General features: G+C 42.6%; 1 protein-coding gene across 7 annotated transcripts; it reads left to right on the forward strand.

Moving 5' to 3' along the window:
* Positions 1 to 13: 13 nt before the first annotated feature.
* LOC139108093 (uncharacterized) lies at positions 14 to 14,154 on the forward strand. 7 transcript variants are annotated; one of them, XM_070666108.1, is made up of 19 exons: positions 14 to 203; positions 1,234 to 1,749; positions 1,829 to 2,058; positions 2,646 to 2,899; positions 6,418 to 6,634; positions 6,978 to 7,282; positions 7,623 to 7,694; positions 8,387 to 8,610; positions 8,750 to 8,847; positions 8,936 to 9,247; positions 9,395 to 9,781; positions 9,856 to 10,094; positions 10,161 to 10,441; positions 10,529 to 10,685; positions 10,769 to 10,971; positions 11,048 to 11,196; positions 11,274 to 11,585; positions 11,678 to 12,087; positions 12,153 to 14,154. In XM_070666108.1, the coding sequence occupies exons 5-19, from the start codon at positions 6,521 to 6,523 to the stop codon at positions 12,724 to 12,726; spliced, it is 3,837 nt and encodes a 1,278-aa protein (XP_070522209.1). In that variant the 5' UTR covers positions 14 to 203; positions 1,234 to 1,749; positions 1,829 to 2,058; positions 2,646 to 2,899; positions 6,418 to 6,520; the 3' UTR covers positions 12,727 to 14,154. The 7 variants fall into 7 exon arrangements, with proteins under 7 accessions (XP_070522209.1, XP_070522208.1, XP_070522211.1 ...); XM_070666107.1 differs by having other exon boundaries at positions 1,829 to 2,022; XM_070666110.1 differs by having other exon boundaries at positions 1,829 to 1,950.
* Positions 14,155 to 14,177: the final 23 nt, after the last annotated feature.

Consider the following 14,177-nt stretch of genomic DNA (forward strand, 5'->3'; position numbering starts at 1 on the left):
GGTTCGATAAAAATCAGTCGTCGCTCAGCGGCTGACGGTAGTTGATTATTGTGTTGATCGGTGAGTGGATACGTTTCGTGGCAGTGCGCTCCGTTTCCTTCTTTCACCCTCTTCGACGGCGTTCTGCGGGCAGTGGTCGTCTCATCGAGCCTCTCAAAATCACGGCGCGTCGCCGGCTTCCGGGGACCCGGAGTGAGTTGACGGTGAGTAGACGATCGTGGTTGCGGAAGGGCGAAGTAGAGTTTTCTCTTTGCGCGCGGGAAGGAGGACCGCGGAGGGAAGCCGCTCCGCGCGGGAGGGATCAGCTGGTTCCGTCGCTGTGAAACAGCGGCACGAAAAGGCGTCGTCCCCACCCGCCGTGAGATCTGGAAGAGCCAGGCCGCACCAAGGTTAGGCCGCGGATGACGCTCGTTAGCGTCGTGTCGCGCCCCCTTGCTCCCTGCCGCCTTTTGACGAATCGAGCCTTCTCGATCTGGGACGACGCGGCGACGGCGGTTGCGACGAGCCACATTCACGTCGAAAACACGTAAAGCACTCGGATTTTGTGCGTCCTGATTATCTCGCGATTGCGAAGGGTGCTAGATTTTATCGCAACGTTATTAGCGTTATCAGCATCGTCTTTTCGGTACTTTAAACTTTCTTTATTTTTTTTTACAATGGCGAATTGTTACTTTCCTTTACTGCGCTCTTATTTTTTGTAGGGTCGGACTAAACGGAGCTTTATGAGTGAGAGAGAGAGGACTGCTGTCCTTTTAACCGCGCGATAAAGGGCCTTGAACGATTTAAAGCGCCAGGCAGAAGTTCTAGGACGCCCTTCCACCGAGAGGGTGCGGAGTACGACCTTAATTGCTCCGAACGCGCGCCGCTTGGGGAGTTTCGATGCTAGGTGCCCTTTCGAGGGTCGAGCAAAAGCCCTCTTCCACCCCCTGCGGGCTTTTCCCAGTCGTTCGATTTGGTCTCGCCGCTAAATTACATTTTCACGCGTTCTCCCTTGCGACTGGAAAAGTTCGAGCGGGGCACTTCGCCTGGCCGACGTCCAGAGAACACACATCCCGCTCATTGAATATGCACAAGAGTAATTTGTTTAAACGCATGTGCGTGCTCGCACACCCACCCGGGATCCCCGGGAGTCCTTCCGCCTGTTTGAAGGGTCGGGAGAGGGGGGGGGGCGCCGGGATTGATTTCCGCCTGGCAGAACAATCACAGAACATATACTCGATTACCTCGTTACAGGGACGATCCCCGACGACGGGACGAGCGAGTATCAGCGCGAGAATCGACTGATAGAGAATCCAGTGGCAAGGGGCGTTGTCCTCGCTCTCCTTGTATCCCGGTTGTACGTCCTTCACCTCGTCCGTCCTCAAGAGAAAAAGAGAAACGGAAGCAAAAAGGAAGTGGAGAAGCAAAATTCGATCTCGGAGATGCAAACGCGTTGCAGTTATCAAGCGGCAAGGCTGATCTATTTCTGTGTCTCTTTTTCTCCCTGTTTCTCATTCTTTTTTTCTTTCCCATACACGAAAACCAACGACGGTCTGCGTGCATGACGTAGGGATACCTTTTGGCGTGTGAGAAAAACGCGGATGAGTCCGCGCGCGCGGACTAAACCGGAGTTTGAGGGAACGCCGTTGCGTTCTCGGGAAACCGACCGACAGAAGTAGTTCATCATAGCGGTGCAGTTGTGGGAGGATACGCCGTGTCTAACGTTAAAATCACAGACGGATTCGTCGTTCCGAGCGAACGAGCAAACGAGTATAAACATACATTCAGCTTAGCTACTAACGCGGCTTGCGCCCCGTTTCTCTAACTGTGTACCGAAAATTAATTTCAGATGATTATCACCGTTACGCATACGTGATATCGGCCTGCCCGTCACGGGAATCGGAGCGTCACACGATATGCACTTTGCGCGAAGAGAAAACCGATGGGGATCTGGCAAAAGCCCGAGCATACGTGAGAGACTATCCCGAGCATCCTTTCCTTGTCATCGCCTATCCTGGCCGATTCTGCGACAAGCGGAACTCGGTGCGTTCTTCAGCTACGACAGGAATTCGTCGATACGTATGAAAATATATTACGTTCGTGGAATATTCGTCGAGCATAGTCACGCGACGGCCGGCTTCGAATCGAAGAGCTTATTTCCAAACCGTAGTGAGAACTCTCCTTCGAGAGATGTAAATTATATATATTTCAAGTCGCGCTACAATAAGCGTGCTTCACGCATCGTAAAGTTTTAGCTTAGAAAAACTTCAAGTTGTATATTTAATTTTTATTTTTAAAAAAAAGAAAGTACAAATTTAAGATATTATTTAGTTTGGAAATACTCTTCGGCGAGACGCCAAGGAAGGAGGCGAGCGTCTGGCGCAGCCGAGTATCTCGTTTCGCATCCTTCTCCCGCGTTGCCGCAACTTTTCCATTCTATTCTTTTTTTTTCCCGTGCTCCGCGTTCTTGGCGAGATGATGCACACCACGTGTGTGCATCATCTCGCCGAGAGGCACGACACGTGCGCATCATCGTCGTCTCCCGGGGAGTAAGATCCGGCACGCATGCACCGAATTATTTTTTGACTGGCAATAATCGAGATATAATTCGGATCAACGACCTCTTCTAAGTACTGCAATTATTATTGCTATGACTACTATTTTAGGAGCTGGAAGACAGACGCTTTCAAGTTTTCAAAGGCGCCTTCGAGTCGCTTCGCGGCATCGTACTACGAACCGCTTTCAACGGTGTGTGATATCGAGCTTACCGGATACGATTTGCACGTGACGTTTTCAACGAGTAAAAGGAAAGATCGGCGATCCCTGGACATCATTGCAAAAAACAGGCTTGACGGACAAAAGAATCATTAGCTTGAATACACTCGAAACGTCGTATCGATTACTTCGAACGGAAAACAGGGTACGAGAAACAGCTTTACGTACGGATTATATCGGACGTTCAAGAGCTGCCGCTTAAGCTTATCCCATCTTCTTCCTCTTCTCCTTTTAATTCCGCTAAAATGGCACGACAATTAAAAGATTAATGTTAATTGAAATACTACATTAATTAAAATTAAAAGTTTGAAGCAGCGAATAATATAGTTACAGTTTTAAAGTTACAAAAGTGCCAGCTGAACTACGATTAAAACGTTTAGAAGTTGACTGATATAACGGTATAACCGCGGTTAATGGGCAATCTCTGATTGCTCCATTGTTACTTCACGCGGTAAAATTACGTTCTGAAAATTATACACGTTGAAAGATGAAGAGGAAGATAGGGTGCTGCAGGTGTACATATGTATATCGCGTTGCGGACGGCATTACGAAGGGCGCGAACGCGAAAGCGGTGGGGAGGATGATACCGCCGAGTATCGTGCACATTGAAAGGGTGGACTGGCTGGATTCGAGTATCACTATCTCTCTAGTGTTGCCGGATCTTGTTCGTTAGATTGACGAGTGAGCACAAGCACCGACTCGTAACGAAAATAACTCTTGGACTAACTTTCTTCTGTTAAAAGAAAAAAAAATACGATAAAATATAAGAGAAACGATAAATTATGTTTTTTAAATCTTAGATAATGTATTTTATTATTTTTTTAAATAATTGATTGCGACTCGCTCTTATCATCTTCTATCGTTATTTGATTAATTTCTTTTTTTTTTTTTATTTAAAAGCATCTGTACGATAACAATAATCACTGTGACGCGAGCTGTACTACTTTATAGTGCGCAATTGCGATGACAATCTTCCGATAGTAAATAGGATGATATATCGATTCACGATTCTAGACTCACAGTCCTGCGTTTCTGAGAACGTGCATTATGCAATCCTTCGTGATTCTTCGCTTTCAATCGAACACAATCTTACTCTCGAATTTATTTATTCACAGCCCGACCTAAAGGGATCAAGCTTCGTGAATTACCCCAATCAGCCGTGCGATGAATCATATTGTATATCGCATTTATCTCACGCTTATTCGTTACCGTTCGCGCACCAGATGCGAAGGAATATATTTCACGCGCGTATCTTTATTTCGCAAAAATCTTTCGCATGTCGACGCCTCTAGCGAAACGAGCTTCGGATTTCTATGTTACGGATAAGATTCTCGTCGTCTTTGTTCCTTGCGTATCCTGCCACGCGAGAACTTGATTATTCCGGCCAGCGATTCGCTCTGACGCGCATAGAAACGCTGCGTTTCTTTACGGGAGCATCTCCTTTTTACAATTTATAAGCTTGATACGTGAGCTGGACGGGCTGAATGGGATTGTCACCGAGTTGAGAATCCCGTGACGCGATATCGTTGCAACCCAACAACTGTAAGCTCTGTTTCAATGACACTTCATGTTAGACGCCTACGCTCGAACACGTTCCTCTACTCGAAAGAGGAAAAGGGAGACGAGAGCGAGGGCGTCTTCTCGTGAAAAGAAAGAAAAAACGACTAATTAAATAGATTAGGATGACGTAGGCGAACAGCTTGCTAAATAGCTTATTCATTACAGTATTTTAAGACGGTAATTGTCTCGGGGCGAAAATACAGTTTTGTGTAAACGGAACCGTTATAGTAATCATGTACGTACAACATTCCTTTGAACGACATCCATGCGCTACTCGTCTCTGATCTATGAATGGATGCCATTCATTCCTATTTAAGTTCTTATCATTCGGTAAGCCAGTGCAGTAACGACAAGATTACTCTCTGGCTTGCTGCTACCGTGCTTTCCAAAAATACATTCTCCTTTCTTTTGCAGGGACCCATCCTTTTGTGCGTTTCCCTCGAACGACACTACTTGGACAGAATTCAGTTTGCACGGGAATAGAATCGGAATAATTGTTTAGTCACATGAGCGTTGGCAAGCATCATTACTACGCAGTACGGTTGATCGCTTTCGGCTTGAAAAGATTGTGAATAGGGCCGGAAATTGTGCGTACAACACCGAAATCGCACGCAATCACGCGTGACGCGCGTGCTGCATCAGGATGATTGGATTGACTGCGATAGCCCAACAGTTTCTCGTTTTAAGGTTGCCGTGAGCCTCGAACTGGGTCAAAAGGCAGAGCTTGCGACCACCCGCGACTACCCGCCAACCTACTTGGAACACACCCGAGCAGAATTACGAATATTCTTTTGCGCGTCATGCTTTCGCGTTCCGGGTTTAGCGAGGAGAACATCGATCTGTAGCAGCTTTTGTTCTTGCGTGAAACCGTTATTTTACATTTTTGCATGCACATCGTTATTTCACATTTTTAATTGGAACATAATTATTCAACAAAATCTATTGAACTAAATCTTAATGCTTTCATTATATACGACAGTTTGCTCCATTGCGATGTTCTTCAGGCTATTTCAAGAAACGTAACACTTCCGGATGAACATAATAGAACGAAGATTATTGTTATAGATATATAAAATCAGATTCGCTTAATGTCGAGGCGAAAAGAGAACGACGGCGAATGGAAAGTGCGTTATTATTCTCTGCGAAGTCCCGGCTGCATATCCATCGCGACGTAATTTCCTTCGAACCGGAACGACGCGAACCGATAGCTACCTAAGCGTCTATCAGTGTTTTCACTTTTGTCACGCGAACCGCGGCAACGAAACTAATCCGGCGGTCGATGTTATTTCTCTTTGAAAACACCGATTACGATTTATGATCGCTGAAAATGTGTTGGATCAAACAGTGAAATAATTTGAATTAAATTGCCTGCAAGTGTATCGTGCAAAAATCAAGTGCGCTTGTAACATTTCGGCGGATCTTTTGTTAACAGGAAAATTTTTATTTGTTTAGTTATAATTTTTGCACGTAAAAAATTTTATTTTATTTTTAAGATTTACTTTGCGGTAATGTGTATCGGAAAAAATTTTTATGTCGCATCTCGCAAGCGATTTACACCGGATCTGTAATGTCGTCGTCTACAGAAAAAAAAGCACGATACGGCGATGTAAACTGGCGCGAGGAAGACAGCGAATATAATTTAAAGCACATGTGGTGGCGTGGCGGCAAGAAGAGAGGAATGTTCAGAATCTTAAACGTTTAATGGGACATAATCGGTTAATAGGTCTCGCGCATTCAGCCAAAGCCGGTCACCACCTCTTCACGCAACGAATGGCAACACGCGTAGTCCGTCGTTCTGCAGATATTTTTATCGTTCCTATAAAATTATATTTTCTTTTGAACTGTCTGCCCCTTTCTTTTCCCGATTATCGCTGCAGCTTGGACAGTTTAAGAACGTAATCTCCCAATTATATTGTACATTTACGAATATGCGTTATATACGTTCTTTAATTTTTTATAATCTAATAGGGAAGAAAGAACTGACGTTTTTCATGTTTCTTGCGCTCGAAATCTAGCTCGAACCTCTGAAATATCAGCGTGTAATCACACCGAATATATTTCTTAGGATCTTCGCTCAACTGATCTCTTGCATTTGATTTGCAGCGTGGAATGATAAATGGTAGCCACCAGCAGCATGGTATATGAGGAGATAGTCGGTATACGGGGCAGCTGACCCCAGCCACCGCGCACGCTTTTCACGCGCGAGATGCCCCACAATCTGAATTCAGCTTCCGCTAACTCCGCCAACACGGGACCGAATCATCAAGCTTATCCTCAGCAACCGTACCATCGGGAGAATGCAGATGGACTTCAGCCCGAGGTAACGCGAAATCGATCGATCGAACCAATAGGTTTGAACTGCGTCAAACATCTTATACGTAGCAAACATAGTTTCATAACGGAGCGATTTTTCAATGGATTTTATGCATTCGCTTTATCGAGCTATAACTCTTTTATCGTTTATTTTAGAGAATTATTTTATGTATTGGCTTTAAAACCTCTCCCTAGTTTAATAAAAGAATATTTTTGGCCAGTCTAATCTCATATAAAAAAAAATTGAAAATAAATAAATTTCAAAGAAATAAAAATATAAAATAAAATTTTAAATAAAAATAATAATTCGCTCTTGACTTGTAAAAACCATAATGATTGCCGTTTTTCAGAAAGAGCCGGTGGAGTTCGACACGTCGCATTTGCGAGGTGCTCCAGCGGAGGTCGAAGCCTTGGTACACAACATCAAAGAGGTTGCCCAGCAATTTCTCTATCACTGGCGAACGTTTCCCATCGTTTTACCTCCGTCGTTGTCCTCGTGTATGGAGGGCGAGGACACGTTGGCGCGAAAAAAATATCACCTGAGGGATCTCTTCGTGGCACCCAGCTTCGATGAATTAGACGCTGTCGCCGTGGACAGCAAGGGCGAGCCCAGAAGACTAACGAACAAGCAGCTGGAGAGTATTAGAGAGCGAGGGTAGGTGTTCTCTATATGGAGCGTAGCGGATATTTCAATAATTTCCTCTTCACTCGTTGCGTTGGACGATCGTGATAGCTAGTCGTTTGGTGTAATTATACGTAGCGATAGTAGTTAGACAGTAGAAAAAAAAAAAAAAAGAAAGTAAAAGAATAATGTAACATAGCTGTATACGTTAAATCATTTATCGAAATCCGGAAATCGATGATATCGCGAACGGATGTGAGCTTTGAATCGCGACATATCAATTCTAACTCGCGCATTCGTACTGCGAAGTATATAAAGTGATCTTTTGCTTCAAGTGCGTGTATGTCTGATAATTTTGACGATTTTTGTAAAGCTTACACAAGGATAAATATGGAAAGCCGAAGAAGCTGAATGCCACTCAGTTGGAGAGCATTCGAAGATGCGGGTACGTGTGACACACTTAAGCGATATCGCTTAAGAAAGTGAAGACAATGTGTTAAAAGTTTATGCTAATATGCTAGGTCGATAGGTAAATTTGTACAGCGACCTCGGGATTGACTAATCGGGCTAGCTTCCCTCGGGCGAGAACAGTCGCGTTCACAGCATGATCTTTCATTCGCACCGCCATTAACTTATCTCAAATGCTCGATGAATCATTTGCGGAGCGTTGATGAGATAAACGCATATTATCGTATAACTCTTTTGCGCCACTGGAATTGGAGATTGGTGTGACATCTTTTGTGTGTACTCATTATCGCATGCCATTCGATTTGTACAAATCTCACATTCTGAGCTATTGTTCATTATTAATTTTTAAGTTTGGCTGTATATAATCGCTAAAAAAAAAAAAAAAAAAAACTCCACAGGCTTTAAGCGAGTAACTATAAAATTACTCAATTAAATATAATTTAGCACTAATTAGCAAAGTTATTGAAACAAATATTTTCTGTTAAATTAGAATATGGCTGGACGTTACAATCGCTGTGTAAATTATTTTATAACAGAAGGGGAGAAATTGTATTTATTACGTTTTTACTATCTCAATTTATTTTTCTATAGGATGTGGCGCTTTATATGGTTTCGGTAAAATCGTTCAAGAGATTTTATCGCGCGGCTGACCGACGACTTTTCTTGCAGGGAGTTCGAAGTGGATTCGATCAACTTTGCCGGGCAGACTCATCGATGGCGATTGAGCGGTCTTCTACAACGCGGCCGAGACAGACGACGGGACACGTTACTCACAGATCTCGCCCTGGCAACTAGGTTTCTCGTTGTAACGGCAAAGGCTAGATTAGTTTCCCATTGCTTCAGTGTCTCGCAATCCCTTAAAGCATTGTTAACGGGGCTGTTGCGACTTCTCGGTGAGCAGTTTGCGTTCTTTGCGCGCTTTTGTGTGACGTCTAAACCGCACATCTGCATTACCAACACTGCATTACATATATATATATATATTTTGTATTAACATATACGTTGCATGTTACATTAATATGCATCTTGCAGACATTATAATCGGCGTACCATCGCTCCAGGCACACAATCTGGATGCTAAAATTAGGGAGGAGCGTTGTCGATACCTCGTGGCGGAATTGGTCTGTAGGGTAAGACATTATTTTTCGCAAGATAAAAACTTTACTGTATAAACTTAAATAATTAATTAATTAAATTATTTTTAATCTGATATATTAGTCGGAATATGAAGATTCTCTGGAGCTACTCTGTGGATTTATACGGAAACAACTTCGTCGGGCGACCACGGAGAAGTTTGAGGTCGAAAGAGAATCCTCGCAGCTGTTACCCGTTTCAGTCCCTTTCGTATTTGGGACACCTGGTGGGGCCGCGGTTGATCTCAGACTGTTCAGCAGGGATATAATCAGAAAAGCTCTGCCGACGCTCGTTACGATTCTGGAGAGAGAGACAAGAGGCTGGTTCCTTCATTTTAGAGAAAGACTGATATCTGAATTGAGAGCACAAAAGAAACCCGATGAAGAAATAGAACGAGTGAGGAATACTTTTATTAAATATTTTAATTAAATACTTTAATTAAATAGTTGATAATTACAATACTTTAGATAAATATGATAAATATTTATAAAAGGGATAAATTAATATAAGTAAAATTAATAAAAATGTATCGTTAATTGACAGGAAGTCAACGAAGCGGTGATGCGTGAATATTTACAAAGAGTATACTCAAATATCTTATCGCATCCCGATATCCTTGCATTGGGCGAGGGTATTGCTCAGCTGTTAGTTCAACAAGCACAGTCGGTCGTATTGATGCATCGAGCGGTGGAAAACGTGCAACGGAAACTATCGCAAACCAAAGAATCTCTACGACTTCGCATCGAGAGCGAACATCCGATTCTGTCGCGAATACAGCCGTGGATGCGTGATCGCATGAGTGAGGCCGAAGAGAATTTCATCGAGGAGTGTGAATGGAGCGCGCATGAAGAAGCTCTTGCACTTTGCAGCCATCAAAATCTCACTCAGACTGTATACTTCCTTAATCGTGATTTAACTTTTATGAAAGAGGTATCTAACACGTTGCTTTTAACTTTAATAAATTCTACTATAATAAATTAAAAATCTGGATTTGCCTATTTCAGAGAGAGCCAGTTCTTTTGAAGGAACTACGAAAAGTTAAAACGCCAACGAGAACTTTTCAATGGCCAACGCAAATATGGCTACCGAAGAATTGGATAATAAGACGCAATTTTCAAGGCCAGTCTGAAATTATTCCAACTGTATTAAGTAATACTCCAACTTCTATCACGACGCCTCGCGCTGATCCTAGTCAGCCTGTCTTTTTGGTCGAAAGAGAGATTGTACACACAACTACAACAAGGTACTCATCGATCAAATTTTTATTTGCATTCTCATGTTTGTACACTTTATTAATTTCATGATAAAGGTGGCCGATGTGGCGTTGGATCAATTACATCGCCAGAACATGGTGTTGGACTTGGAATGCGATGTTCCTGCTGGGTGTGGCTGTACCGTGGTGTAGCCCGGTATCTTTCCGCGCTTTACTACTGGTGCAACCGTTTACTCCTGACTTGGAATTGAGTCAACTAAATGGAACACTGTTTCCGAGAAAATCATCGCAAATGCCTACTCTCTGTTCACGATTGATAGCACTCTGGAGGCATATCAGCAAAAGTCGAACGCATTTTGAAACTGAACCAGACACAGGTAAGATATTTTTTATCATACTCAGATTTTAATAAAAGCATAATTACAAAAATATGTCTGATTATTATTAATAACAATATTTTTTAGGATTTATCGGCAAAGGCATGACTAGACATTTAAATAGGTTATGGAATTACGGTGCTAAAGGTCTGTTAGGCACGCTCATCATTCTATTTGTGTTTCCTGTAGTGTGTGTTTTAGCGAGTGTCAGTTCGCTGCTTATTGCTCTCACTGCAGTCTTATGGTTAGTTTCTCGTGCTTATTCCCTTCCTTTCTCCTCCCCCCTTTTTTTTAATACACCATAATTAAATTTAATCACTTTTTTAGGATGCCTCTGATCACATTGACCCTGCATGCGTTTATGGCGCTTATAATGGATCTAGATAGTCCTGAGCCATGCCGCAATCGGTACTTCGTGGTGATGGAAGCGTTAGTCTGGAACATCGGTATTCAGGGCTGCTTACAACCGATAGCAGCGTTAATCGTAGGCTTTATCTTATGTCCAGTCGTCTCGTTCGTGATACTTACAAGTAAATTAAATGTCGAACTTTATCGAGGAAAGTGATATTTGCGATAGATTACATTTAAAATAATAATTTTTTGCAGTTGCTGTGATACGTTACTGGATCAGAGTATTCTGGGATACGGCTATGTTCCATCTAGTGATTAAAAATAGAGGTCGGATACCAGCAAGTGACAGTTTTGTCGTAAAAAGAATAGCTGGTCCAGGATTAGCTTCGGATTATTATTATCAAGTAAATATTAAACTTTTGCAAATAAATATTTAATGCCTGAGAAACGAAAGCTAAAAAGTTTATATTATCTTTGTTAGATAAAAGCAGAGCAAGCACTGGCCGCGTTTGAAGCAAAATTAGAACTTGATGAACTGCTGGCTTTTCAGCAAGAGATCGAGAGATTAATCACTCAACCGCAGAGAGATTTTACTCAATTTGTCGAAGCTTGTTTCGGTCCGTTCGCCGCTAGCCTCGCCAAGACAAAAGATCCGTACAAATCTCTTGAAAAAGAAGCCAAAGATTTAATCGCCGTATTGCACGAGAAGCTAGACCGACGAAGAAAGAATTTGCAGACGGGACTGGGTGTCGCAGTAAGAAGTAAAATAAAATTAACCACTTTCGATTTAAAGGTATTTATTTTTTCCATAAGATTCTATGTAACATCGCACTTGATATTTATTTAAATTTGATTACAAATTAAATTACAATTAACATTTTATAGGTAGTCATACAGCAAGGCGCGTTGATGCTGGAACGTCTCTATCCTACCCACGTTTTCGCGAGATTGCTTGGGAACGAAGAAGACTTCTGGGAAAACAAAGGTTTAGGAGTATGCGATTGGGCGGGCCTGGCAGGGCTTATGTATGCCGACATTTTTAGCTTAGATTTCCTACAACCGCTCGATGATTCTGATACAAAATTCAGATTAGAGCCGCATCCAGGAGTCGATCTGTCTCGATACGCAGATATGGTGCATAGCACTGAACTCGGTGGCATTAACGGACCCGATTTACTCGGCGCTGTTTACGCGCCACGTGGAAATATTCAAGTACACAGTCCATATCTCGAAGTCTCAGCCTTTAATCCGAGAGCCAAGCAAGCCAGCAATAGTAGAAAATCCGACAAGCGATGGTAATTATTTTCTAATTTTGTTTCTGAAAAGAAAATAAAAATAATTAAATTGTGATTATTTGCAGCGATACCAGTGGTCTATTAACGTCGACGAAAATTCGAAGGCGCATGATGACGAGTGAGAATAACTCGGAGGGACGGTGGCAGCCATGGAAACGTCAGATTCACTTATACAATGCAGAGAAGTTAGTAATTCCTCTGCCGATTCCGCATCCGGCTCACATAGCGGTGACCATACATAATCGCGACTCAGAGGACCCGATACCGCTCGATTCGGAATTGTGTCAGAACATCTTGCGAGCCATCGAGGAGTCGCCCGGCGAGATGGCGACGGAATATGTGAGCCGGTACAGAGGTGGTGGAGGTGATTCGAGCTTCGACTCCGTCGCGTCGCAGTCGTCGGTTTCGATCGACACCGGTTTAGACAAGGAGAACGAGACGACGCAGGAAACTGCCGCGGCGAACGTTGAAAGAGAAGGCGAGACCTACCACTGGACCTTGTCAAACTGGGGCGGTGGAATGACGCGAAGGCGGAACAATTCCGGATCTATAAAGGTCGACCTAGCGTCACCGGAGGACGTCACCCTCGACACAGATACCACCAGAGTGATGTTCAGCACGTACGGAACAACCGTCTAAATTAAGCCCGCCGTTACACGCGTCGAATAAATTAGTTATTTCGTCGTCGCGATTATAAATGACGTTAAAAAAACCTCCCCCCAAAAAAAAAGAAAAAAAAAAAAGAAAAGGAAAGGAGGAGAAAAAGAAAGGGCTTCGCAACTTTAGCGAGCCGAATCTTAGAAGAGCTTTTACCAACGTAAGTAATGACGCAATGCAATATTAAATATTCGCTCTCAGTTAGAAATAATGCGAATCAATCAGTATACAAATTAAAAAATTATTTGCTGACGAATTCATGATTCTAATCAAAAGTGTAAATTCGAGGGTAGGAAGAAATCGCATTTACGTATTCAATTGCCGTACAAATATACGTAATCGCATAATTCTCAGTGAATTAGAATTACATCGTCACAAAATTTAATCGCGCGAATCTTTATTATATTCAAGTTTTATCTGAGAGTCCGTTAGACAGATATTACTCGCCGAAGTTATCCCTTTGATATCAAAGTTCATAAACGGAACTTTGACTATCGAGTGAATACGGATTTAACGAGGAATATTGTACGATTGTTGCAAGATTCCGAAATTTCACTATTACGAGGTTACGATTTTTAAAAGTATTATAAAGAGGGATTATATTAATATATTAGAGAGAGATGAGAGAAAAGCAGAGGATATTCAAGAACTTAGTGCAGCAGGCGAGAATAGACGAGGTCTCTCTCTTTAATTACGTTAATTAAACGCGACATTCATATTAATATACTGTATATAAATAGCTAATTGTATAAAAATAAACTTGTTAATGTAATATTACTCCGGATTATACACATTTTCCGTTATTAACGTCTTTACGACGAGGGCTAAGCGGTGACAGACCGCGACGAAGAGAATATATGCTTACGATTGTTTAATCGTTTAACATTTAACGCAACGTATACAGCTGTTATATGCGCTTGCCGATGATTATGTCAGTCGCGGAATCGCGAAACTTCCGTCGCGGAGCGTTCGAATCCAAGCGTTATCGATGAAATTCGGCAATGTACAGAGCGTGAATCGATAAATGTGACCTTAGTGGAACAACAAGTCATGATGACGGATCGAAGTCTTAAAATTATTTTCCACAATCATTTTGGAATTGTTTCAACATCATGATGACTTTGTGTTTAACTTGGGAATGTGCAGTTTAGTTAACGAATACACCCCGAACGTATAATATCCGGGATATTTCGATGTCTTTCCAGCGTCTCTCTATCTCAGTGTACATTTTATTTTATTAATAAAACCGCAATAGATGTTAGCACCGTAAACTGGAGATCGATTTCGAACGGCAGCGTGCCGTGCGAGGGGAAATGCAGATCGCGATCGAATGTATCGGAGAGGAGCGACGCGACGCTGATTTAACACCAACGCTATTCAGACTCAATAAAAATTTACTGTAATACAAAATGCGTTCCCCCGCCCTGCCCTCG

This window comes from Cardiocondyla obscurior, linkage group LG14 (assembly GCF_019399895.1).
Source record: "Cardiocondyla obscurior isolate alpha-2009 linkage group LG14, Cobs3.1, whole genome shotgun sequence".
NCBI lineage: Eukaryota > Metazoa > Arthropoda > Insecta > Hymenoptera > Formicidae > Cardiocondyla > Cardiocondyla obscurior.

Bases quoted from the DNA above. Each gene is read 5' to 3' on its own strand.
- LOC139108093 (XM_070666108.1), top strand. From the start codon at position 6,521: ATGCCCCACAATCTGAATTCAGCTTCCGCTAACTCCGCCAACACGGGA. The intron at 9,782-9,855 runs GTATCTAACACG...TGCCTATTTCAG, and splicing joins ATTTAACTTTTATGAAAGAG to AGAGAGCCAGTTCTTTTGAA. The intron at 11,586-11,677 runs GTATTTATTTTT...AACATTTTATAG, and splicing joins TAACCACTTTCGATTTAAAG to GTAGTCATACAGCAAGGCGC.